The sequence below is a fragment of the Biomphalaria glabrata genome, chromosome 12, assembly GCF_947242115.1.
Source record: "Biomphalaria glabrata chromosome 12, xgBioGlab47.1, whole genome shotgun sequence".
Lineage (NCBI taxonomy): Eukaryota > Metazoa > Mollusca > Gastropoda > Planorbidae > Biomphalaria > Biomphalaria glabrata.
In genome coordinates this window covers 4,481,920-4,506,161 of record NC_074722.1, presented here as the reverse complement: position 1 = coordinate 4,506,161, position 24,242 = coordinate 4,481,920, and the positions used below count along the sequence as shown (strand labels likewise).

General features: G+C 33.7%; 2 protein-coding genes across 2 annotated transcripts; one reads left to right on the top strand and one right to left on the bottom strand.

The window, feature by feature from the left end:
• Positions 1-202: 202 nt before the first annotated feature.
• Positions 203-16,727, bottom strand: LOC106067988 (methylcrotonoyl-CoA carboxylase subunit alpha, mitochondrial-like). The gene is made up of 17 exons (XM_056007297.1): positions 16,616-16,727; positions 13,115-13,155; positions 12,867-13,009; positions 12,201-12,296; positions 11,521-11,642; positions 10,357-10,504; positions 9,552-9,673; positions 9,255-9,366; positions 8,897-8,978; positions 7,984-8,111; positions 7,235-7,418; positions 6,291-6,400; positions 5,698-5,911; positions 4,984-5,070; positions 4,419-4,615; positions 3,015-3,194; positions 203-2,181 (listed from the first exon to the last, which is right to left on the bottom strand). Exons 1-17 carry the CDS (start codon positions 16,666-16,668, stop codon positions 2,062-2,064), a joined length of 2,139 nt encoding a protein of 712 aa, XP_055863272.1. The 5' UTR covers positions 16,669-16,727; the 3' UTR covers positions 203-2,061.
• A 105-nt stretch (positions 16,728-16,832) lies between these two features.
• LOC106068063 (ribonuclease P/MRP protein subunit POP5-like) lies at positions 16,833-24,178 on the top strand. The gene is made up of 5 exons (XM_056007298.1): positions 16,833-17,040; positions 20,144-20,289; positions 21,284-21,421; positions 23,592-23,675; positions 23,989-24,178. The coding sequence occupies exons 1-5, from the start codon at positions 17,021-17,023 to the stop codon at positions 24,072-24,074; spliced, it is 474 nt and encodes a 157-aa protein (XP_055863273.1). The 5' UTR covers positions 16,833-17,020; the 3' UTR covers positions 24,075-24,178.
• The last annotated feature ends 64 nt before the right edge of the window (positions 24,179-24,242 follow it).

Sequence of the window (24,242 nt, the reverse complement as noted above, 5' to 3'; positions counted from 1 at the left end):
GGCTAACTTCCTTTATGTTAAAACTGACGTCATTCATTCCATTGATTCAAAAATAAATTGAGTGATTAAAGAATGCATCATGTGACTTGTTGATTGATGCGACAAGAATGTTCTGTATGTAAAACTCAATTAATTGTTGACCACATTTTACATCAAATGTTTCATTTGCTCATCCATGTTTAAAAACACTTAAAAACATTAGTTTGATGTCAATATGGTTGTATTGCAAAATACAGTTAATACACCAATGATCTACTACAACCAATCTGCTATCAGATTATATGTTAATAATAAAAGTAAAGTTTCCCTTTCAAACCTTGTGATCTATGGGGCAAGATGATGTAAAGGTCATCTGTTTCTGTGGCCCACAGTTAACGAGGTTGTCATGTGGCCAGCACAATGACTAACCACCAACTAATGTCAGGTGCCCACTAGAGCTGGATGTCCTAAAGATCCCAAAATAGAAAAAAACAACCTAGTCTTCACCAGGATTCCAACCCAGGACCTTCGGTTCAGAAGCCAAGCTTTTCCATGTTAATGATAGCTCAACCGATCTCAGAGCTGTTCTCAAGTATATGTTGCCATTACATAAGATTTCCTTTTCAATTCATAAAGATACAGACACAGTTTATTAAAGTAATTGGAATTTATTTACAAAAACGTAGAGATAACACGAGTACATGAAATAATAATAATTGGCCTCCTACCCAAACATCTGGTTACTTCAAATACTTTTATTTTCCTGAGTTGTCCTGTCAGATAATTGTGAGAGACTTCTATCTAATCCTGTCAAGTTAAGTGTTTTTGGTAACACGCATGATTCTACCCATAAACTATTAATTCAAATAACTAGTCAGCATATTGACCAAATCCAAGGGATGAGCAGTCTAACACATTAGCTAAATATTTAAAGACAAACATAAGCAAAAACTATACATGGGGCAGCTGTTTTAGGTCCAAGGTTAGAGTCGAAAAGTTAGTCTTACAATGACTAAAATGCCTGTATTTTAATAGACTCTTACTTAGTAAAAAAAAATAATATTTTGAGGGCTACATTAGCAGTCACCAGTCTATTTAGAACATAGCATTTAACAATAGTCAGTAAAATTGAACATACTATTTACAGGTATAGAATGGTAGTGTGTTTTTTATGTAATCCATGGTAAACAAACAAATGTCATAGTCTTGCACCTAAGTGTCAGATAACTCTCCAAACATGAACTTGTATAACTTTATGGATTGCACTAAAAGTTAAAAAAAAACAACAACACTATCTCCTGATGGCTCATAATAATCTCAAGCTGACATTGACAAGAAAACATCTAATAATGTAGAGACAGAAACAATCTTATACTAACAAGGACACTCAGAAGATTGAAATCAAAAAGAGGGATTCTATTAGAGATTGTTCAATCATTGAGGCAAGCTTTCTAGTGTATCCCATCCACAAAATATGGACATGTTGATAAATTATTTGAATATACATTAGAATTTTTTTTTTTCAGCATAGAATTAAGTTTCTTAGCTCTTTCCCTTCTAGCACAAAGCTACTTTTATTCTTTAGTTGACAACATGACCTTTCAATGTGCTGTCCGTGGCATTATTTAGTTTGTCTATTTCCAATCCCTCCTAATCTTCCTCTTTTCATTTTCTTATTTTTTTTTTTTTTTTTGCTTTAGGCTCCACTATATTGCCACCACATTTCTTCCTAGTTTTAGTTGCAAAAAAAAAAAATTGAACCGACGGACTTTGACTTTATAATAGAAGCTGTAGAGTTTAAACTTGGATTCTAATAATTCAAATCAAACTAGAATCCTGTTTCCCTAATAACCTAAATATTTTGTAATACATGAAACATTTAGAAGATGTAAATATTTTACAAGCAAAAAGATACCACTATTAACAGAAGGTCCCCATGTGCAACTGGTTTGTTGGTTTATTAGTAGACTTTAGTTGCAGTTTTTTCAGAACTTCAAGATCAAAGGTCTTTAGCTGACAGCAAAATCTATTGAACTAGTCAACATATGTAAGAACTCCACATATAGTCCCAAGTCTAGGAATCTAGTTCTGTGAAGCTTCACCCTCTTGTAAGTGTACAACAATAGCTCCCTTGGGTACATTATCTCCTTCCTTATAGAAGACTTTTTCTATTACCCCATCTCTGGCTGCTCTGATCACATACTACAACAGGGTCAAGAAAAGTGCATAGGTTAAATTATAAAAACAATAACTTTTAACATTTTTTAAAATTTAAAGACGAAAAAAAATTATGACTGTACTGAATTAATTTCATTGTAAAATACTGTTTTTTAAGCATCGAACAAGACATTGCAAGTGCTATAATAACACACATCATAGATTTCTGAGCTCTAGAACAAAAAAAAAACTATAGTCTCACAACCTGTACATTGTAAAAGAAGTTCAGCTCCTTGTCAAACCCTCAAAGTGAAATTATAAGTAGAAATGGCAAAGCAAGACTTTTACTTTTTGGTCAATCGTCCTCTTCCAATTTTGATAGAAGCAGATGACATTACAAGCAAACTATTCACTCCTGAATAACCAAATCTCCCTGTATGACAGTGTAAAAGCATAACCAACTGTCCCTGTATGACAATGTAAAGCATAACCAACTCAGCTGTTTTTTCCATGGAACATGCAACTACAACTCAGCAGCAAACGTCTGACTAGAAAAAGAATACTGTTCACTGAACCTTGCTAATATATTTATACTTGCTCCTTGCTTTTTAGAGATACCTTGTAACCAGACTAGATATAGAGACTTATCAGGTTTGTAATAGAAAAGCCAGGTCTTAGTCAGTACAATGACCAACAGCCACAACTTACTCCACTAAATGTTAGACATTAACACAGTGGACGAGAACATACTTATAGTCACAGTAAAAATCTGGATATTCCATAACAAGTATTGAACTCAATGCTTCAATTTTGCATGCAAGTGCTCAACCTAAAGAAAAATGTAAAGAACGCCAACTATATCTTATATATGTACTGACCTCCATTTTCATGGCAATCATCACCACCAGTGGATCACCTTTGACCACCTTACTGCCAGGCTTCACAAGCACTTTCTCTATTAGTCCAGGCATTGGTGCCACAGGATCAAAGGAACTGCCAGCTTTAGTGGCAGACTTCAAGTAATTAGGGGAAGGTATGTTTAGACTGTGCAAGCCATCCTGAAATGTCATAGTCAAAAGATGGATTATTTCATACACATTCATTTAAACTTAAAATACTGTATAATTAGTTCATGTGCAAAAAGAGCCAGCTTGTTTGAAACATCAACATTTTCCATTGGGTTAGCTATTAGGTCAGTGAACTGGTCCCTACTCAAAGTAACACCTCTTCTTGAATTCAAGGGGAAAAAGGTAGATGGAGTTATTCTGTATGCCCGACTGACTTTATGGTCTTACAATGAGAACAATGGTTATATCTTCCTATGATTATATGAACTAGATCTAGTACTACACCTAGACTTTCTAGATCTAGGTCTAGATCTGGTATCTCTACTAAAACAACCATATCAGTTACTGAATGATTGTAACATTTTTTTTATTAATTAAAGATTCATAGAGTATTTTCACAATCAAATAACAAATCAATGAGGCCATAAATGTATACAACACTACCATTGATATGTAAGAAATACAGAACAACCACAATGAATATTTAGGAAAAAGACTCAAAAAACAAACAAGCTATTATTTTGCAATGATTATTACAATTAGACATATATCAAAAGCTCCATCTGTCTAAAGAAACAACAGGTGGATGATTCAGCAGTTTTGTTTTCTCCTGCTAAAGTACTTAACTATTCTATGAAGTGGTACAGGCCAAGGTCATTGAATCAAATAAATAGCAGAATAACTTTGTCAGTAGCATGTATGCTATGTATTTATTGTTTCTATTGTTATTTATGTATGAAGAATTACATTGCTTTGTTTATGTATATTTCCAGAGTAGAATTGGTGAACAGTATGTGGACTAAATGTTTTTAATTTTTGGTAAGACAAGGAAAGTTCTGTGGCAAAATTTAGATGTTTTTTTTAAGTGAAACTGGATATTTTCTTTTGCTGTCACTGGGTTTTCTTGTTTCACTTGTTCTTTCTTGGATAGCTGGAGTTTGTGTGCACTTTATAGTGTATGTTCATTAGTGTTTATTATTGATCTGCAGTGGTCAAAGTTGTAGTGTTACTAAGTACCCTATTGAGCTGTGTATAGATACTGACAAACTTTCTGAACATTAATCAAAGAGATTGACAACCTACTTAGAGTTAAATCACATTTTCCTTCCTTCAACATCAATGCATTGTAAACATTGATAATGATTAACACAAAAACTAATGAAATGTGGAAACACAAATCAACATTGACATCACTGAATTAATCCTACAACTCACCACAGTAAACAAGTGGACAGAGTTGCCCTGCAGTAATACTGTCATGGTAGAAACTGTGTTGTCCACACAACACTTCACCGTAAACTTGTCAGAGCTCTCCTCTGTCAGCACAACATCACTGACTTTCAGCTGATCCCCACCATCCACAGCCACATGCCATTTGTCGGGGTCCACTTCAGTTAATGTGATTTTATGCTCTGGAAATGAATAAAGATGTTTCAGACATAGAAAACAAAATAAAACATAAAAATTCCCAAAAATCAAATCTAATTATACTATGTATCCGAAATGTTATAGCAAAGATTTTACAAGTTAAATTACTTTCTAGAAATAGTGGCTCAAGGAATAAGTAGTATGTTTCTGTGCCTAATGTAGCTATCATGAGGCTTTCAAAACTACCAAAATTATTTTCCCCAGTCAAGTATCTCTAATTGCTAGACATATACCAGAGAATTAGAGGCATCATGTATTAGCCAAACAGCTTAACCACTGAATAAATATGCCAAACCTTTTTAAACATATTGACCTTGTAATACTACTACAAAGAAGCTAGTGCTGTTCTTACCACTGTCTCCATCAGCAAGACTCAGTGTATAGCTTGCTGAAGTGTTCAGTCTCAAGTTATAATTTAATGCAAATGGAGAATAGCTGTCTAGAAAATAGAAAAAGAGTAGAAGATTATTTTGAGGTTTTCTAGTTAGTTAAATCTCTAAGGCCAAACATTGTTAGAACTGAAGTTGTTTTTTTTTCTAGTGTTCAAAATCTCAAACGAAGTAAATATGCCTCCTGGTCTACAGTGTTTAAAACCTGTGAGAAGTAGAAACTCTTATGGCACAAGAGTTCACAAATGTTTCTCTAGTCTCCATTTTCTACCAGCACTGGAGATTAGGATGATTCCTTTTCTTGTTTCTGATGCAAGTGCTGAATGGAGATATCTTCTCAGAGCAATGCTCTCATACAAAAATGTTTAGTAACCATTAAACTTTAAGAAACACAAGAATATTACTAAAATGTTAATTTGAAAAATGTCAGCTTTTACAAGATTTTGAACACCTGACTCTTGCTTCCGTAGCCAACCCACTCACATTGTCTACATGACTTTCAAAAATGTACTAGCTTTTTATTTTTTAACTTCATTTTTATCAAATAGTATTTCCACTTTAAGAGATAAATCTAACTCTCCTGAGAAAAAAAAAGTTTTTCTTTTAAATAACAGTATTAGCGAATTAACACATCTTATTGAGAGCAAGTATCTAAACAATAAAAATATTTTAACTACCTTTGGTTGACAAAACCTTCTTGGCAACACTCATTCTGTGACTGGCCACCATCACAAGTGCTGCTTGAGCCAAGGAGGTCTTACTGAGTGAGCGTGGAGGAAATAACTCTGTCTGATGTTGTGGGATAAAATCAGTGTTTACATCCCCTGCTTTAAAAGACTGGTGGGATGCTAGAGCCATTAGGAAACGTATATTAGTACTGAGACCAACAATCTGGAAATCAAAACAAACAAATGAAATGGTTAAAATGAAAAGCAGCTTTAAAAAAAAATATTTTCTTTTGTAGTTTTGATTAACATACTATAAGAGTTTACTAATAACTTAGAACTTGTTTTGTAATAAGTTCTACAATTTCCTATTAAATCATTATATTTCTTAAAATTATGATATTTCATGAAGTGGCTATAACAAAAAAAAAAGATATCATGTTTAGATACATAAGTCTTAGCTTGCAGATGCTAGTTTAATAGTATTTTGAGGTCACTGGTCTAAAAAAAAATACTTAACATAAATTAAAAATATTTTTTAAAATTTACTTTTTTTTTTCCCTTCACCAAGAAAATTGTCAGGCAAAAGTTAATAAAAATCTTACATGGTAATCCCTAAGTGCTGCTACTGTACGCTTGAGTGCACTTTGCCGATCATCTGACCATACGACCAACTTAGCAATCATTGGATCATAGTGCACAGAGACTTCATCTCCTTTAAAATAAAAATAAATAAATAAAAAATTGACTGCTTGATCAAGACTACAGATAGATTTAAATCTGGAGGTGGAGGAAAAAATTAAGAAAGAAAACATGAGAAGGAGTGCAGCAAACCAATATGACATGTGTTTGAATTGCCAAACTTTTGTCTGTTATACTTTCTTGATTCTGACAGTTTTTGGTCTACCAAGATATTCAGCTTTTATTTATTTAATTTATCTTTATGTCAGCTGCTATACTGCTTTTCAATGCTCTCTTTGATAAGTCTCTGCCTAACTAATCTAATCATATCCTGTTTGAATGCCCCTTCCTAATCCACCTTAGGCAGACCCTACTTCCACTACAGCCCAACATAACCAACACCCTGTACGGCAGTGCTGAACAACTGAAGAAAACAGCACACTTTTTTTCCTTGGCACAGTCTGCAAAAGAGCTCACAGCTCAGCAGCAATAAAGCTGGCTAGAAAAAGAAGAAGAAGAATCTAATCTGCCTGGTGTCATTTAACAGATAGTGTTTTGAGTATAGAGGTATCTTAACAGTTAGGGGAACTGTGGTTGCGACTAAATGAGATTTTGTTAGATAGGATTTTACTGACAGAGGTCAGTGAAGAGTCAATCTCTCATTCATGTGTACCAGGAGAAAGTCTTTCCAATGGTTATTCCCCAATTTTTGTACTGGACAATCTAAAGTGTAGTTAAACCAACAGCGTTTCTGGTTGATGAGAAAATAAAAGTTATCCTTAAAGAACTTAATTTCAATTGATGTAAGAAACGATTAACTTTGTTAAACTCTAATTTGAATAAGTTGATAAAATTTTAAAAAGCTTACCTTGTCGAACTCCAGTTTCGATTCTCAGATCACAAGCAGGTGTGGGTGTTTTCAGGTGTAGTAACTTTCCAGAGCCAGGCATGAAGCCAGAGTCAGGATCCTCAGCGTAGATCCTAGCCTCAAAGGCATGACCTCGAATTTTCAGTTCTTCCTGTTTCATGGGTAGGGTCTCACCTGCTGCTACCTTCGAGCAAATCCAAGATAAAGAAATAGTTTTTAATAATATAATAAGAAAAACATTTTACTGTCAAAATTAACATATTCAAACTATTTCAACCATGGTGAAGCACAGGTATCAGCTAATAAAAATTTTAAAAAATAAACCCAGGAAAACCCAAGGTGTATCAGTAAAAAAAATATTTTTTAATGATAAATACATGAGATTGTTTATATACTAATTGTTTCTTGCAGATAACTGGTTTATGTTTTAAGTCTGTTTTAGACTACTGATGTTGTGTTTATTAAGCTTAAATAATATAATGATGCAGAACACAAACACTTATTAATTAGACTAATTTTCTATTAAAATAAAATATATCAAAATAATTTTGTTAGTAAAGAGAAATTAAAAAAAAAATAAGGAGGCAAATTATTTAAATTAAATATGTCTTGCAAACAGAGCTTCTTTAATAGAAAAAAAAACAGCATTGTGAATAAAAACAAAACTTATTTAAGAAAAAAACAACAAAGAAATAGAATTGATAAAATAGTAATTCAAAAAATTAGGATAAGTAATGGTAAATATTTACCCTAAGTTGCCATTCTACCAAATCTGTTCCTGTTATCATCTCTGTAATGGGATGCTCCACCTGAAGTCTGGTGTTCATTTCCATAAAATAAAACTTCAAGTTTTTGTCCATAATAAACTCAACTGTCCCTGCAGCGACATTACAGATAAGAAAAAAATGTAGTGAAAAAAAACAACAACCAATTCATGAAGTACTATCCATATGAAGTTGACAATATTCCAGAACATTTGAGATGCTTAAATTGTATAAGAAAAATATAATTTCATTCCAGACCCTATGACAAATGATTTAAACAATGTTTGATGACCTACATCCTTTGCTTTATCTAGATGAGACCAGATTTTCCACATGAGCCAGGCTGAACTCAGGAAATTTAGTATGTCAGGAATAAAGTACTGATACCATCTCCAGGAGTCAAATCTGAAAGCTATAGCTTGACAGACAAATATTTGTATCCCTTAACCACCATTCTTACCAAAATAAGCAGTAATTCCCAAAAGGACATAAAGATATGATTATATTCCAGTCCGCCAAAAATAGAACTTTAAGGCGTAATGGCTTAGTGGTGAAGCACCTAGCTTCCTACCTGAGGGATCTTGGATTTGATCTTGGTGGCTGCTAAAATTCTGAATTTTGGGATTTTTAGGACACCTCTGAGTCAATTGGGTATCTGACATTAGTTAGGGAAAATAAAGGTAGTTGGTTGTTGTGCTGGCTACATGACACCCTCCTCTACTGTTGGTCATAAAAACAGATTGCTTTAGCATCAACTGCACTTTAGATAAAATATATTTAAAAGGGATGCGATACTTTACTTTTTTAAAGCTAGAACAAGTTATTGTGGGGTTGCATTAACTCGGATAAATTTATGTATATAATAATACTCTAAATACACTAATGCAGTCTTACCTACCTGCCCCCACATAGTTGACAGCTCTAGCTGCTCTGACAGCTGCCTCGCCAATACTTTTTCTCACCTCTTCTGTTAGTCCTGGCTAAGTGAACAAAATCAAGACTTAAAACACTGACATAATTCACAACTTTGGTTTCATTACCCAAACAACAGTGCATTATATAAAGTAAGTGTTAGATGTGGATAAACAGAACTAAAGTAAGTTTGTGAATGAAGAAGGTTCATAAGTTCTAACAATGCTTTAAGATTTTACTGTCACAGAGAAAAACATAAATAAAGATATATAAATTAAAATATAGGTAAACAAACCTTAGCGTGCTTTAAAACAAGAAGCTAAACATTTAGATGATTAACTTACTGCTGGGGCTTCTTCAATTATCTTCTGGTGTCTTCTTTGTACACTGCAATCTCTTTCAAATAAATAGACATAGTTGCCATGACGATCACCAAACACCTGCACTTCAACATGTCTGGATAAAAAAGAAATTTAAACATAGATTTGGAGTATAGGAGATTCACTGAGCACTGATAAATTATTTAGTTAAACCCTATTGTGACTAGATTCACAAATTAAACATGAACTGTGTAATAGGAATGTGTAAATAAATGTACACTTGAACAGTGACTTCTCCAATGTATACATAGGTCAACTTGCCTGGGGTTCTCAACAAATTTCTCTAACAGCATGACTTGATCTCCAAAAGATTTCATAGCCTCTGTTTTGGCGGACTGTAGCTGACTTTCAAATTCAGACTCAGACATAGCTATCCTCATTCCCTATAAAACATGGTTATAAATAAGGATATAAATTATAAAGACAGTATATTATAATAATAAAGACTAGCCATAAAATAGAGGTCTCGTGAACTTACAAAACAATAAAATCCTTAAAAAAACACTTTTCTAAAAAAAAAAAGCTTATCTAAGGGAAGGTACTGCCATTTATCTGAAAATTATGGGGTTTATCTCTCGTTCGGCCATATAAAACAACATTAATTATTTAGTACTAAATGATTAAATAATTAGTTAATTTTTGGATTGATTCGTCTATTGTTAATAGCCATGAATAATTATGCAAAATTTCAACTAAACCAGAATTTGAACTTCACCAATAGCTTAGTGCTCCACTGTTCATGTAACACATCCAATCATTTCTAAATATTAAAGCTACATTATTACATTCTAATACTATTATTCACATTTCCACAACATACTTCTTTACTAGAATTCTCAACTCATCCTTTAAAGTCATGTTTATATGACTCTTTCTGTCCTTCTGTCTCAAAAGACGCTGGATGTATCCAGATAAATTACAGCCATGTATATTTCTATTTAAAAGCATGCCTCTTTTCTAGAATTTTCAACATTACCCTATAAATTCATGTTACTTTCAATTTTAAAAAAACATATTTCTTTACTAGATTTCTCAACTTTATCCAGTTAAAAACTATTACACCTACTTTTCCTCCCCCACCTCTGACTGCTTTTATCATTACAGGGTAACCAATTTTAGCAGCTTCTTGGCGAAGTTTCTCCAAAGACTGGTCTTCTCCATGGTAACCTTGTATTATAGGTACTCCTGCATCTGCCATTATTTTCTTTGAAGTGCTTAAAAAATAATTGTTAAATGTTATAGACTAAATAATGACAGAAGCTCAAAAATTGCCATTTAATGAAAAAAAAAAGAAAGATATTACGTAGTTAAGTGGTTATTCAGAGGCTATTCAGGCTATGCCATCCAAAGTCCAGACCAAGTTATAGAGACAAGAATTTTACTTAGTATTGTAAAAATGGACTGGAATTCCCAATTTATTTTTCAGTGTAGGGGAATTATTTACAGCCTCGTTACACAAACTAAACCTTGAATAAATGTCTTAAGTGAAATGAATTAGCGAGCAGCGTTCCAAATTATAAATCATTGTGTCAGTAATAAAAACTTGCTCAGGGTTTTTGTTTTACTAATTAAGCATATTATTAAGCTGAGTGTAATGGGTTTCTTGGAAATAGAAACTAAGGTATAGACGATATGTGTCATTCTTTGAACCCGCAACTTGCAGCGAAGTTTGTCACCTTGGGGGGAGGCACGATAGAGAGTGCAAATTGTTGAGCTGGTCATGTGATTTTGTTGGTCTTTTACTACAAGAAAGTGAACTTGACTCTATTGACCATGTCATGGATGAAAGTCAGTAAGAATGTATCATTTAAATTTTGCTTTTATAAAAAAGTTGGAATGAATGAGAACATAACCACAAGTGTGTTTGAGATTAGAGAGAGCAGTTGTCAGCATGTTTTGTCATGAAAAGAGAACAAAGTTTGTATGTATTCTTATAAAAGAGTTCTTCTAATAATTTCATACAGTTACAGCCAAACCCAAGAACAACAGATTTGAGAAAACTAGTCTACATAGTTTTAATATTACATATGGTAGAGCAGTCCCAGACCAGTATTTCTTACAAAGAAGCTATAAACTTTTTACAGATGTTCTATTTACACAAGAAATGAAGAACACTGCATGATGAGCAATGACTTTAGTCACACAAGGATATGATGACCTCTGTTAACAATAGTGAAAGTTCAAATTCAATACTCAAATTAAAAATATGATTATATTCAATGGAACAAACCTTTTTATTCCCATATCACGAATGGCTGTCGCAGGGGGGCCAATAAATATAATATTCTCTTTCTCGCAGGCTTCAGCGAATTCAACATTCTCTGACAAGAAACCATAACCAGGATGAATAGCCTTGAATGGAAAAAAAAACAACCTTTAGGCAACCTAATAAGACTTATATGTTACTAGCCAGATATGACCCGCTGCATGAGTGCCTTAGTTTGGGTATAACTGATCTATAGGATTAGATTTAGATCTCTATGTCATACATTGTGAATGTTCCCATACCATTAGTTTAAATATTTTGACACAAAAAGGAAAGTAGAATGTGAAAATGGGTTTACCAGTTTAGCAGACATATCGATATTAAATATAACAGATTTGTTAAAAAAGTTTCATTATTTAATAGAGATATATTTAGTTGTTTTGTTTTTTTTTCAATTTTTGTACCTTTCGGTTGTGGGTGGGACATTAAACATACACTACGGCCTCCACAATGATCAAATGAACATTTATGCCAAGTTTTATCAGGATTGGTCAAACGGTTTTGATTTCTATGCGGGACATACATACATACATGTGCCTTGCTTTCTACTTTATATATTAGATAAATCATCTGAAGTAAAATATAATAATAAACATTTGTATAACAATACAAATATGTCAGATGTATGTTACAATGTTACTTACTTGAGCTCCAAATAATTTAGCAGTTTTCAGAATTTTATCTTGCCTTAGATAACTTTCAGAAACTGCAGGAGGTCCAATGAGATAAGCTTCATCTGCCTAGAGGGAAAAGTTTCTTAGATATTGTACACCAATACGGTACCTATATAAACATGATTTATGAACTAAATGATAAAAAAAGTTGCTTATAAATTCTTTTAACAGTAATCAGATTTAATCCACATGCTTAGGAATCTATAAAATTATACTTTTAAAAAATGCTTTTTTTTTATTTTAGTATATTCTTTTTTTCTCATTATTTTTTTTTATAACAAAATTAAAGAAAAATTCTAACAGATCTTTCATAGAATCATTTTTATAAGGGAAATAGATTCTGGCTTTCATAAACTTTGAGATGAATTGTAATTATAATAGCAAAATGCTGAAATTGACATAAATATAACTATTTAAATAAACATTCATTTTATTTTAAATAAAATGTAACTTCTTGTGTTTGTTGATGATGGTCATTGATATAAGTGTCAACTTGACTGTTATGATCTTAATTATTAAATGTGTTTCACTTTAATCAAAGCTTAACTTTACACAAACTTACTAAGGCTACATTTAAGAGTCTTTACTTTACACACACCAACTTAGGCTACATTGAAGAGTCTTTACACAACTTACTAAGGCTACATGCATGGCATTCTTATCTGCTTCACTATAAACAGCAACACTTCTTATGCCAAGCTTTTTAGCTGTTCTCATGACCCTGCAAGCAATTTCTCCACGGTTGGCAATTAGAATCTTGTCTAGAGACTTTACAGAAACTGAAATATTGAGTAACTTGTGTTTAAGAAAACCATAGAACTTAAAGTATAAAAGAAGAATCAATAGATATAGCTAAATATTATTTTAAAAAAAAAACCTCTTACCTGAGTGTGAGGCACATCTTGTTGGATGAAAAAGAGAAATTCTGAAACAAAAAAAAAGGTTGGTGAACAACAAATTACAATTGAAACTGCAACTTTTAAATTTAATGGAAATTTTTTTTCTCAAAATTTCAACCCAGTATTTTTTTAAAGTTGACAGTTAATGTCTAAAGTACAAAATTATACTTCCTTCCAATTTAACTTTAGACTTTACAACTTAAGCACTTATGAACACTTTTTGGTGTTCAACTACTACTAGGACTAGATCTATTACTACTTCTTTCCTTTCAGTTTTGCATTTATCACCATATTTATTATGTATGTTTGTTTATTTCTACAAGATCTAGATCTAGATTCCAGATCTATAAAAAAAAAAAAAAAGATATATTTTTTAATATATTGTATAATATATACTAAATATGGGTAATAAAAAAATAACATAATATTATGATAATTTACTAATATTAGTATATAACTATATTAGTATATTGTAATTATATTATTATTATTTTATATTTGTACTTTATCTTTAATCTTTATCATCATAAGTTGACATAACTTTATGGATGGAGTATGGACTGTCACTACTATAGTATAAGTATAGGTATGTAATAGTATGTATGGAGATCTAGATCTACTGACTACTCTACTCTAGACTAGAGTTACGGGTCTACTCTAGATTGATTAGTAGATATAATAATCATATGATATAGATATCCATATTCTAATCTAGATCTACTAGTACTATCTACTAATCTAGTCATCTAGATTTCTGATTATTTCTAGATCTAGAGTAACTTACATCTATCGAACACCTTCGTTTTAAGGTACTTATCGAACACCCCATTGTATTTTTTAAAATTCTCCTTTATTTCGATGATTATAAAGAAACTAGTCCATTCTTATTGTGCATCGTCCATTTCTTTATAGTTAAGTTATAATTAGTTTCATTTTCACCCGAGGATCATTTTTTTACTTATATTCAAAGTGCATTGGTAATATTGGTATAAAAATTTCACATTTTTTGAACTCTTGGGAAGAGTGGAGTGAGTCTCGGGTTAAGGGTATTTTTTAATGCTAATGATGCTTCAGCTCAAAAAAACTATATAATACGCTTCTAATTAGGCTGAGAAATAATTACAACTATTTATTTGAAAGTGTCCTTTGTTACCTAAACATGAAAATTGAGGTTTAAAAAGGGGGTGTTCGATAATAGCAGTTTTTATATAAGCAATCTCAGCTTCGTAAGATATCGAACGCCATTTTAATGTTAAAAATAAACATCAAAGGGATATAACCCAAAGAAGACAAAATATTCAAATTATATATTTTTTAATTGTTATTTTTTAAAATAATGTAATGCAAAGTACAGATATAAATTAATCATATGTTACAATTTGTATCAGCTATTTGTGGTTTACCGTAAATGTGCTATATGTTTTTTTAAGTAAATAGATTTACATCGATATGCACTAATTGTACCCATTTTAAAAGCTTGATTTTATGACACATATTATAGCTTGATGCTAATAGCATCTGTGCACTGCTAGCGTAAGGGACAGACCGGAATGTATTCAGTTGTAGTTTCTTTTTCAGATGCCCCATTCTATTAACTTCTGAATTTGCCCCATTCTATTAACTTCTGAATTATGTGTTATAAACCAATACCTAGCGCATGTGCTTGATGTGAAGAGATATTAATAAAACGAAAGGGCAAAGGGGGAGGTATAGAATGCAGATATGGTATTTTGAAATAAAAATGTCTTGGGCAGGTAAAAAAAAAAAAGGTCGGGGGGTGGGGGAGAGAAACAGTCAAGACACTGTATCCAGAGATCATCAATAATTGATCGACCATTAGAATTTGACGTCAGCCTCAAATACAAGAGTCAGTTGTGCTTCTCGATCTAGACGTGTGGCGCCAGGTCTATAAAATTATATATATATATATATTTTTTTTTTTGCCATAAAGTATGATAAAGCTCATGATGCGCTACAAAGACACTCCTTTGAAACATCACAAATAAACAAAATAAAAACAATAACACATTTAACCACTCTCTTATTCTGCCTACACCCCCCTTACCCGCGCTTCCACTCTCCAACATTCACACTTTTTCAGTGCAAAGTAACAACGTAAATATCAAGACTCAATCCAAACGCAGCCACCAGACTAACACACAACAAAAAAAAAAAAAAAAGGTCAGTGATAGCGTAACACACAGGTGTAAACCAGGCCATCAACACGGCCCCAAAACATTGTTCAAGTTGTAGTAAGAACAATGTTGAGGGGAAAGGGGGAGGAGCCATCAGTCGAGTACCTACGGTCAAGCCGCTAATTAGGTCACAAACACTAGGCATGATAGATACGTAGTATATATAGATAAGTTGTTTGTGTGTGTATATGACAAATACTAAGCGTGCTCTAAAATACGGTGTTTTTTGTGGTTTTTTTTTTTGGTCAACCAGGTGGTTTAGGGAGGGCGGATTTATCTACATCTATAGGTAACACAGCTTGCAAGCTACCATAGCTTTTCAGCACCCCCCCCCTTTCCCCGCCCATATCGAAAAATATCTAGCACTGACTTTTGGGCTGTTACATACACTGAGCGTGCTAGATCGGCGGCTAGTTACGTAGGGCCGCGTACCGTATGTTTTGTTTTTAGGTCAACCAAGTAAACTGTTGTGTCCTGAAATGACTTGGGGAGGGCGGGATTATCTATTGGCTACCAAAGCTTATTAGGCTCTCCCTCAAATAAATAATATCTGGATTTAATTTATTAATGGCCTTATGTCTCAAAATAGCTTAGACCTAAATAAGTACTACGGTATTGCGTTACTGGGCTTAGCACCGTCAGTTTCTAAGCAGAGCTGATCAGTGATAGATTCCTTCGATGTGGACCATTTGAAAATGACTAAAAATCTGTCTTTCTTGACATGGCGTAAAAAGAAAATGATATAAATAAAAAAAATATAGATTATAACACTTTTGAAACACCATACTTTTCACAAAATTTTAAGATTATAACACTTTTAAAACACCATACTTCTCGTGTGTTCGATAAGTTCTTAATATGTTCGATAAGATAAGATAAAGGTAAAAAAGTGTTCGATAATTTAAGCTTTTGAAATCATCAACCTGACCCATTTTAACATCAAATATAAGTTTAACTATGAGTAGTAATAGAATAAAACATGTCTACTTTTTAAGAAAAATGGATGAGGAGTTCACAGATACAATCAGTTTTTTTCTAGGTCTAATTTTTACGGAGATACACAAATTCAAACATAAAAAATGTCGGCGAATGAGCTTAACTTGTTCGATAAACGTAAGTTACTGTAGATTATTCTTAGTCATTCTACTAATTCTAAAATTCTAGATTGCTACTATCTACCTCTTGAGTTGAGGGATCCCAAACATTCTAGTCTAAAACTAGATCTAATACCCTGAACTTACTAAGTCATTATCATTAAGGAAAAAATATTTATTTATAAAGCCATGAAAACCTTTTGGGAACTTTGAGTAAAACTGACATCTGATTACAAATCAAGGAGGACATTTCAAGTTTGTTTTGTCTTCTTCTTCTGAACTTTAAACAAAACTTGCATTACCCCCCTTAGATAACAAATTTATCACTGGAACATATAAATTTTTGAAAAGCGCTTTCACTAGCCTAAATAATTCTGTATACAGTGTTATTGTAAAACAAGAATCTAAAAATTAACGAAATCTGAAACCGAAACCAGACTCTAAATGTAGTGTTCTTTGATTCAAGAAGTAGATCTCTAGACCAAGAATCTATTACCTAGACCTTATCTATAATCTAGATGAGTAGATCTATATTATATCCAGTCTAAATTGTAATCTACACAAAAAGCCCTACAACCAAAGGTACACAAAAAAAAGGAAATATGGTGCGATTCAAGAACAGGTGAGACTGGACTGAGTCACTGAGTGAGCCTAGCCTAGCCCTGCCCTAGCCCTAGCTCTTAGCTAGGGCCCTAGGCCCTAGACTTAGATTTAGACTTAGACAGTAGACTTGGACTTGAGTAGACTCGAATCTTGTCTCTACTGTCTCTAGTCACTATGACTAGTGTCACTAAGTCAGTCTAGACTGTGACAGTGTAAGTGTGACTGTCGACTGTGTCAACTGTCAAGACCATCTACTAATGATATCTTATTGTATTATAGATCTAATAATAATTAGAGTCTATATGATACTAATCTATTTAAATGAAATAGACTCTAGATAGTCATAGTGATACTCAGTCTGATAGTCTAGTTCTAGTTATACCAAAAAAGTAAAGTTCAAGTTAGGCCAATAATAGAATATTAAATATTATATTATATACATCAACCGAACCATAATCTTCAAATACATTTAGTCATGCATATTAATCATGACCTAAATTCTGCCAAGTCACTGGTTTTCCTGGCTAGCTCAGGCAACCCATTCCATGCTCTACTAGCACTCTAGGGAAGAAGAATACAAATTTGTCCTAGTCCTAGCAAATGGAACAAGTACAAGGAATGTGCCTTTATCTTTGTGTTTTTCTGAGTATTTTATTAGATTATGTTTTTTAATTTTGAAGATTATGGTTCAGTGTTTTATGTATAATTCCTACTCTACTTTTGAGTCTTCTCTCCTGAAGTGTGAAGGCTTTCTAAATTTATTGATTTTACTAAAGGTATTACTCTCTAGGTCAAATGTGAATATTTATTTGTTAATGAATCTCACTGCTCTATTTTGTGTCTGTTCCAGTTTTTTAATGTTTTCTTGAGTTGAGGGGTCCCAAACAGAGGATGCATATATTCTATTATTGGCCTAACCAAGGTTAAATAACATTTTAGTTTTAAATGTTTTTGATTTATAGAAATTGTAAAACCTCTCTGAGCTTGCAAATAAACTGGGGAAAATAGTATTGATGCCCTTAGAAGTAGTTACAACAGATCTTTCTTTGCTAAAGGACATCTAGGAGTTCCTTGAGGCCAACCCTTGATGCATAGAAAAAAAATCATTGCATTGTCTGAAGTTTGTCAAAGATTTGAGATTTGAGTTTCCGACTAGCAATGGTGCTCCACTATGTCTCCCTTTTCTCATCATTTGTTTTACTAAACCCGTAATGGAATAAATCAAGAAGCAATGTTGCCAACCTTCTCAGCAGGTCATAATGAGGCCTAATAGCCATTGGGATCCTGTTTTGATTCTCCTCACTTGTGATGTGGTCTTTGTTGGCGATTCTAAATATTTTTACGAATCTCACTATCCAGGCTCTCTGTAAACTGCACCATACACCACCAACTTAAAGAACTTGACAACTCAGGGCTCCAAAGTAAAATAACACTTTAATAATTGAATAAATAACAGCCATACTGTACAATTGGCAACACGCACACTGTACAAATATCTCTCCGATAACACCGTACCGCTGTTTCAACTCTTGCACTGGCCTCTCCGTCTCGTTCTGGGCTTGCACTGGGTTCAACAGTTCAGGACTGACTTCACACACTAGGCTCCTTGTGTCGGACTCGATTGCAGACCAAGATCAAGACGCCAGTCATCTCAACTGTACTTGACAGTACTCCGCTCTGAACCGTTGTAATGCTCTGTACAGAACCACACCGTTGAACTGTGCTGTAGTCGACCGTGTTGTGAACCTTCTGTCATGAACTGTCTTGACTGCGACACCTCCGCTCTTTATATTGGGTCCCTGATGGCCTTCTAGAACAGGACGGAACATCGCTCGACGTTTCTAGCTTCGTCACATGACTACATCCCTCGTGACGCTCCTGAGCTCTGTTCACGATGGCGATCCTTCCTGAACCGTCATGTTGACACTCATCTCGGCTGACTGTCATAGCTCGTCACGGTTGACCGCTCGTCTAGCGCTGGCCTGGGGCGATTTGCGTCGGCTGACTACACACACACCACTACCCCCATCTGTGCTACCACCAGGTTTATAACAATATCCTTCGTTAGCATCTGAATACCATTTCTAGGATTCTCCTCTTCTGCAGCCTCCAAGATTCGCAAGCAACAAGAAGGTGGTCAAGGAGAGCATCAGTCTGATTTTAGTGTAGAGGACTATTTCTTTGTCTTTCCAGATTGTTTTTATAGCTTTGCAAGCACTTCTGTGGACTGTGCAATTAGGTCAGAAGTTCAATTTTGATTCCTTTGTTTGAAACAACAGCTCAAAGGTATTTAAAACTTCTGACACTTGCCAGCTGTTGCCCCCATACTGATGTCTATTTTAAAGCCCTGTACACTATTGGTCATAATAATGTGTGTTTTTTAGGCATTTATTTGCATACCATGTGCTGCTGAAGTCTTGTCAACTTTTTTTTTTTATAACCCTAGCAACAACCAGGAAATTTCTACACTATTCTTTTATAACCTTTACACCCCAATTTTTTTTTTATTTTTAGAAACTAGCATTTTACCCTATCTTTGGTCTTGCTTCTAGAACTTAAAGTGTGTGTTGTTTCAACTGCTCTTCATAAATCACAATGATATGGCCATATTCTGCCTTATTTTATGAACTAAAACTCTGTACTGAAGTTTTTTAAATGAATTGATATACTGGTGTTCTCTTAACATAAAAGAAATATATTTCAAAAACTAAATAACTTATTAATTGATAGCTGAGGTCTTGAGATCCCACTAGCAGACAACTCTGTAGTATAACATTGGACATTCCTTGCATCGAATGCCCATGACAAGCTTAGCATAGATACTATCTTTTGGGATTCTTCCATCTGACATGCAGCTGATATATCATAGCCGACAAAGTTTTCTTTGTGTTAAATCCATATATTAGTTAGGTCAGTTTCAAAACTTCCTGGTTTAGAGACATGATCTTTTTGCAGGAGATACCCGGTATATATGATGAATCATAAATAGTACACATGAACGCTGTTATCATGTGTGTCTCAATAAATTCATGTTCCAACATAAGAAATGTGTATTTATGATACATCATTACTCAGATTAAATTTTTTCTGAGTACTTAGAATAAAAAATATTTCTTCTCCAGATATGCATTATGTGAAGTAATTGTCCCGGGTCAGGAGAACGGTTCTATTAACTTTACTAAAAGTAAACTGTATAGAGCTATCAAACAGTCTATAATAAGCAACCATGGTGACTATGGCATAGGAGCATTAGACCAGTCTTTAAGAGGTAATATATTTGTCTTTGTGTTGGTTCAAATGTAAAGCTTAAGCCTGATGGTGTGGTTGATTTTTTTCTAGTAAGTTCAGTGGGTTCATAACATGCTCAGAAATTATTTTACTTCACTTGTGAATGCCTACCGACAAAAATTGTAAAAATGTGGAATTGAATGGACAAGATTTTGTTTGCAAAAATTCACAAAGTTTTCTCAGGAAGCTCTTTTTAAAGTCAAATCCCTGGAATTAAATCTATGACAATCAATAAACCATAACATAAGTTTACACATCCCTACAATTTTATAAGCATTTCCCAAAATGCCAACTCTCATGCTTAGGATAATTACTTAATCAAGGTAAGTGCAGCTTGAAAATATAAAGAAAACATTTGAAAATATCACACTTTTGTTCAACAATTAAATTTAGGAGCTTGGATGGTAATTAATTTAAAATAAGATTACGACCTAAAAAAACACAAAAAAATGTCTGATAAGTTCTTGTTTCATGTACAATCACATTATTGGGCTTCAAACTTTTTAGATGAACAGGAAGAAAAAAATACTTCAAAACTTTTTTGAGGTAATGATTGTCTATGATAGCTTCATTTACAATTAACTGACCAAAAAGGCTGCATTTGTCAAATGTTTCTGTCTTTAAATAAATGTCTTTATGTCCATTTCAACCCCCAGTTTATATCCTTAAGAAAAGCTTGACAAGAAGAGTAATTCAGTTTAATATTATATTCAATTGCTTACATTGGCTAGTTATGCCCTCTTCCTTAAGCTTTTGCTTTGATGATAATGCTTTTTTTTATTTTCATGCCAAATTAATCCACACAAAAAGGATTTTTAGAATACATTGTGTATATATGCATGTGAAAGTGTGTTTTTAAAATCATTCTTTATATATTTGTTTTTAAAAAGTTATTTTTAGTGTGTTTAAAAATTAAATTATGATTTATTAACTTGTTCAAAATCTTCTTTCTAAAAATGTAATTCTACTTTCAGTGATCTATATTAACACTGGTACAAGAATAGTCTTGATAAGGGCAGAGAGAAAATATTTCCACATGGTCACTTCTGCCATAATTTTCATCAGAAAGATAGGACTGCATGATGTCATCTTTAAAACTCTGCATGTTGGTGGTAAGTCCATTTACCCTTATAAGTCCATTTACCCTTGTTTTAGAACAGTTCTAGCCACTTTATAAGACTTACACTGGACAGGGTCAAAGCTAGGAATTTTCCATCGTTTGGGGGCCCTGGGGGGCTTGACCTGCATTTTGCGTAACATTTAATTTTAATGTAAAAAAACACTCTTAGGGGCCCCCATCGAGTGGGGTGCGGGGGGATTTTCAAATTCTCCCCCTCCTCCCCCACCCTTGCTACGCCACTGACATACTGGACATACTTTTGTATTCACCACATCTTCCTCCCTTCAGCCTGCCTCAACACGTCGTTCCACGTATCTGTTGTTTGCTTATTTGAAGATGTTTTAGCCAAAGTCTTCACATCATTTATTCTTGGTTGTTCTCTCTTTCTGCTAGTGTTAAGTCACCACTTTCTAGACATACAAGATGGTTTAATCATTGTTATCTTCATTCATTAATTTCTAAAGTGTAAGATCTTATAATAATTCAAGAAGTTTAGGGTTGGCTTGTTTTTCCATTAATTTATTGCCTTGTGTTGTCCAAATATTTTTCAGGTGATTTCCAGCTATTTAGTAGGATTTCTTAACCTCTACCTCTCAGAAATAACACTTGTTTTATTGTTTATGAATAGCTTAATTTGTGCTTTTACTGTTCCGATTTTTACCAGAGCCGGCCTTAGGCATAGGCAAACTAGGCATTTAATGGGTGGCGGGGGCCTCAATTTGTTTTGGACAAGAAATAGTGAAACTTGTCCTCAATGTAATGGTTGAAGTGCACTAAGTTTTTATTAAATTGCGTATTTTTAGTGTTTTTTTTTAAATTATTTTACTAATTCATTTGGGGCCACCCAGTTCACTATGTCTTGGGCCTCCAATTATCTAAGTCTGGCCCTTTTCATCAAGTTCTAATCTAAAGTGTTGCCTACATAACTTTGTTGCCTACATAACTTTGGTTTCTCTCAGCACTTCCTTTATGTTTCACTCCTCAGGGATCCTCAATTTTTAAAATGATATAACATTAACCTTTTTTTAATTTTAGTTAAGCATTTTATAGCAATTGCTTAAAATGTATAAATTGGTACTAGTGAAAATATTATATGGTATATAAAGCATTAGGTCATGACTTTTGACCCACATAAACCAGCTCTGTCAAGGTCTCTATCAGCCGTTTGACCATATTTGACACGAGTCCACAAAAAAGCTGCCTTAAAATGCTCTCGTGCCTTAGTGAACTGATCACTCCTTGTGTCCCCCAGAGAGCCCTGCGCTATTTAAAAGTTATTATTTGTAGGCTTTTTCAGTGCATGGACCAAAGGTTTGGAAAATCACTTCCCCTTGAGCTCCAACAGATGACATATGCACTTCCCCTTGAGCTCCAACAGATGACATATGCACTTCCCCTTGAGCTCCAACAGATGACATATGCACTTCCCCTTGAGCTCCAACAGATGACATATGCACTTCCCCTTGAGCTCCAACAGATGACATATGCACTTCCCCTTGAGCTCCAACAGATGACATGTGCACTTCCCCTTGAGCTCCAACAGATGACATATGCACTTCCCCTTGAGCTCCAACAGATGAAATATGCCCTTCCCCTTGAGCTCCAACAGATGACATATGCACTTCCCCTTGAGCTCCAACAGATGACATGTGCACTTCCCCTTGAGCTCCAACAGATGACATATGCACTTCCCCTTGAGCTCCAACAGATGACATATGCACTTCCCATTGAGCTCCAACAGATGACATGTGCACTTCCCCTTGAGCTCCAACAGATGACATATGCCCTTCCCCTTGAGCTCCAACAGATGACATATGCACTTCCCCTTGAGCTCCAACAGATGACATATGCCCTTCCCCTTGAGCTCCAACAGATGACATATGCCCTTCCCCTTGAGCTCCAACAGATGACATATGCACTTCCCCTTGAGCTCCAACAGATGACATGTGCACTTCCCCTTGAGCTCCAACAGATGACATATGCACTTCCCCTTGAGCTCCAACAGATGACATATGCACATTCAAGAACATTAAGATCTACCTGTTCAAAACTTGTTGACATTACTTTTGTCTTTTTAACTTTATAGTGTTTGTTTGATTTGTCCTCATAGCCTCTTTAGCCTACATTATTTATAATTATTATTGTTACTATTTACTACTTAGGTTCTATCAGACAGTGTTTTAAGTTTCTGATCAAGTATCACCAAAAGAGTTTTCCATCCATGTACCAGTCTTGTCAAACAGAAGGTAAATTTTTTTTATTAAAAAACAAAATGTTTACACCTTATTGTTACTGCTATGTTACTGAGAAAATCAATGCTTAGAGTATACAGGTGTATTTATTACTTCTAAATAAACGTAGCCATAATTATTTGAACAAGATTTCATCATAAGTTGGATTTCAAACGATATTGGCAAGGGGGGGTGGAGAATTTGCATAATGATAAAACGAAAGAGAGTATGTGTAGAGAAACAGAAAATTTGATAGCTTTTATAGATTAGTTTTCAAATTTTAGATTAATTTAGCTATTTCGTTTTTTTTCCCTTCATTGTATTTTAGATGACAAAATCAAAGTGCTAGAATCTATCATTGATGCCTGTGATGCTTCAACAAGTGTTAAAGCACTCATGGACAAAATCTCATAGCAAGAAGTCATAAGTGTTGGAAACTTAAAAATGTACAGATAATAATCTTTGTTGTCATGATTTAGTAGATTTGTTTTTATAAAATAAAATGTATTAGTATATTAGATTTGTGTTTTGTTAATATCATTTTTTATTTTAGTAACTACATACTTCCTGTCAGATGGTAGG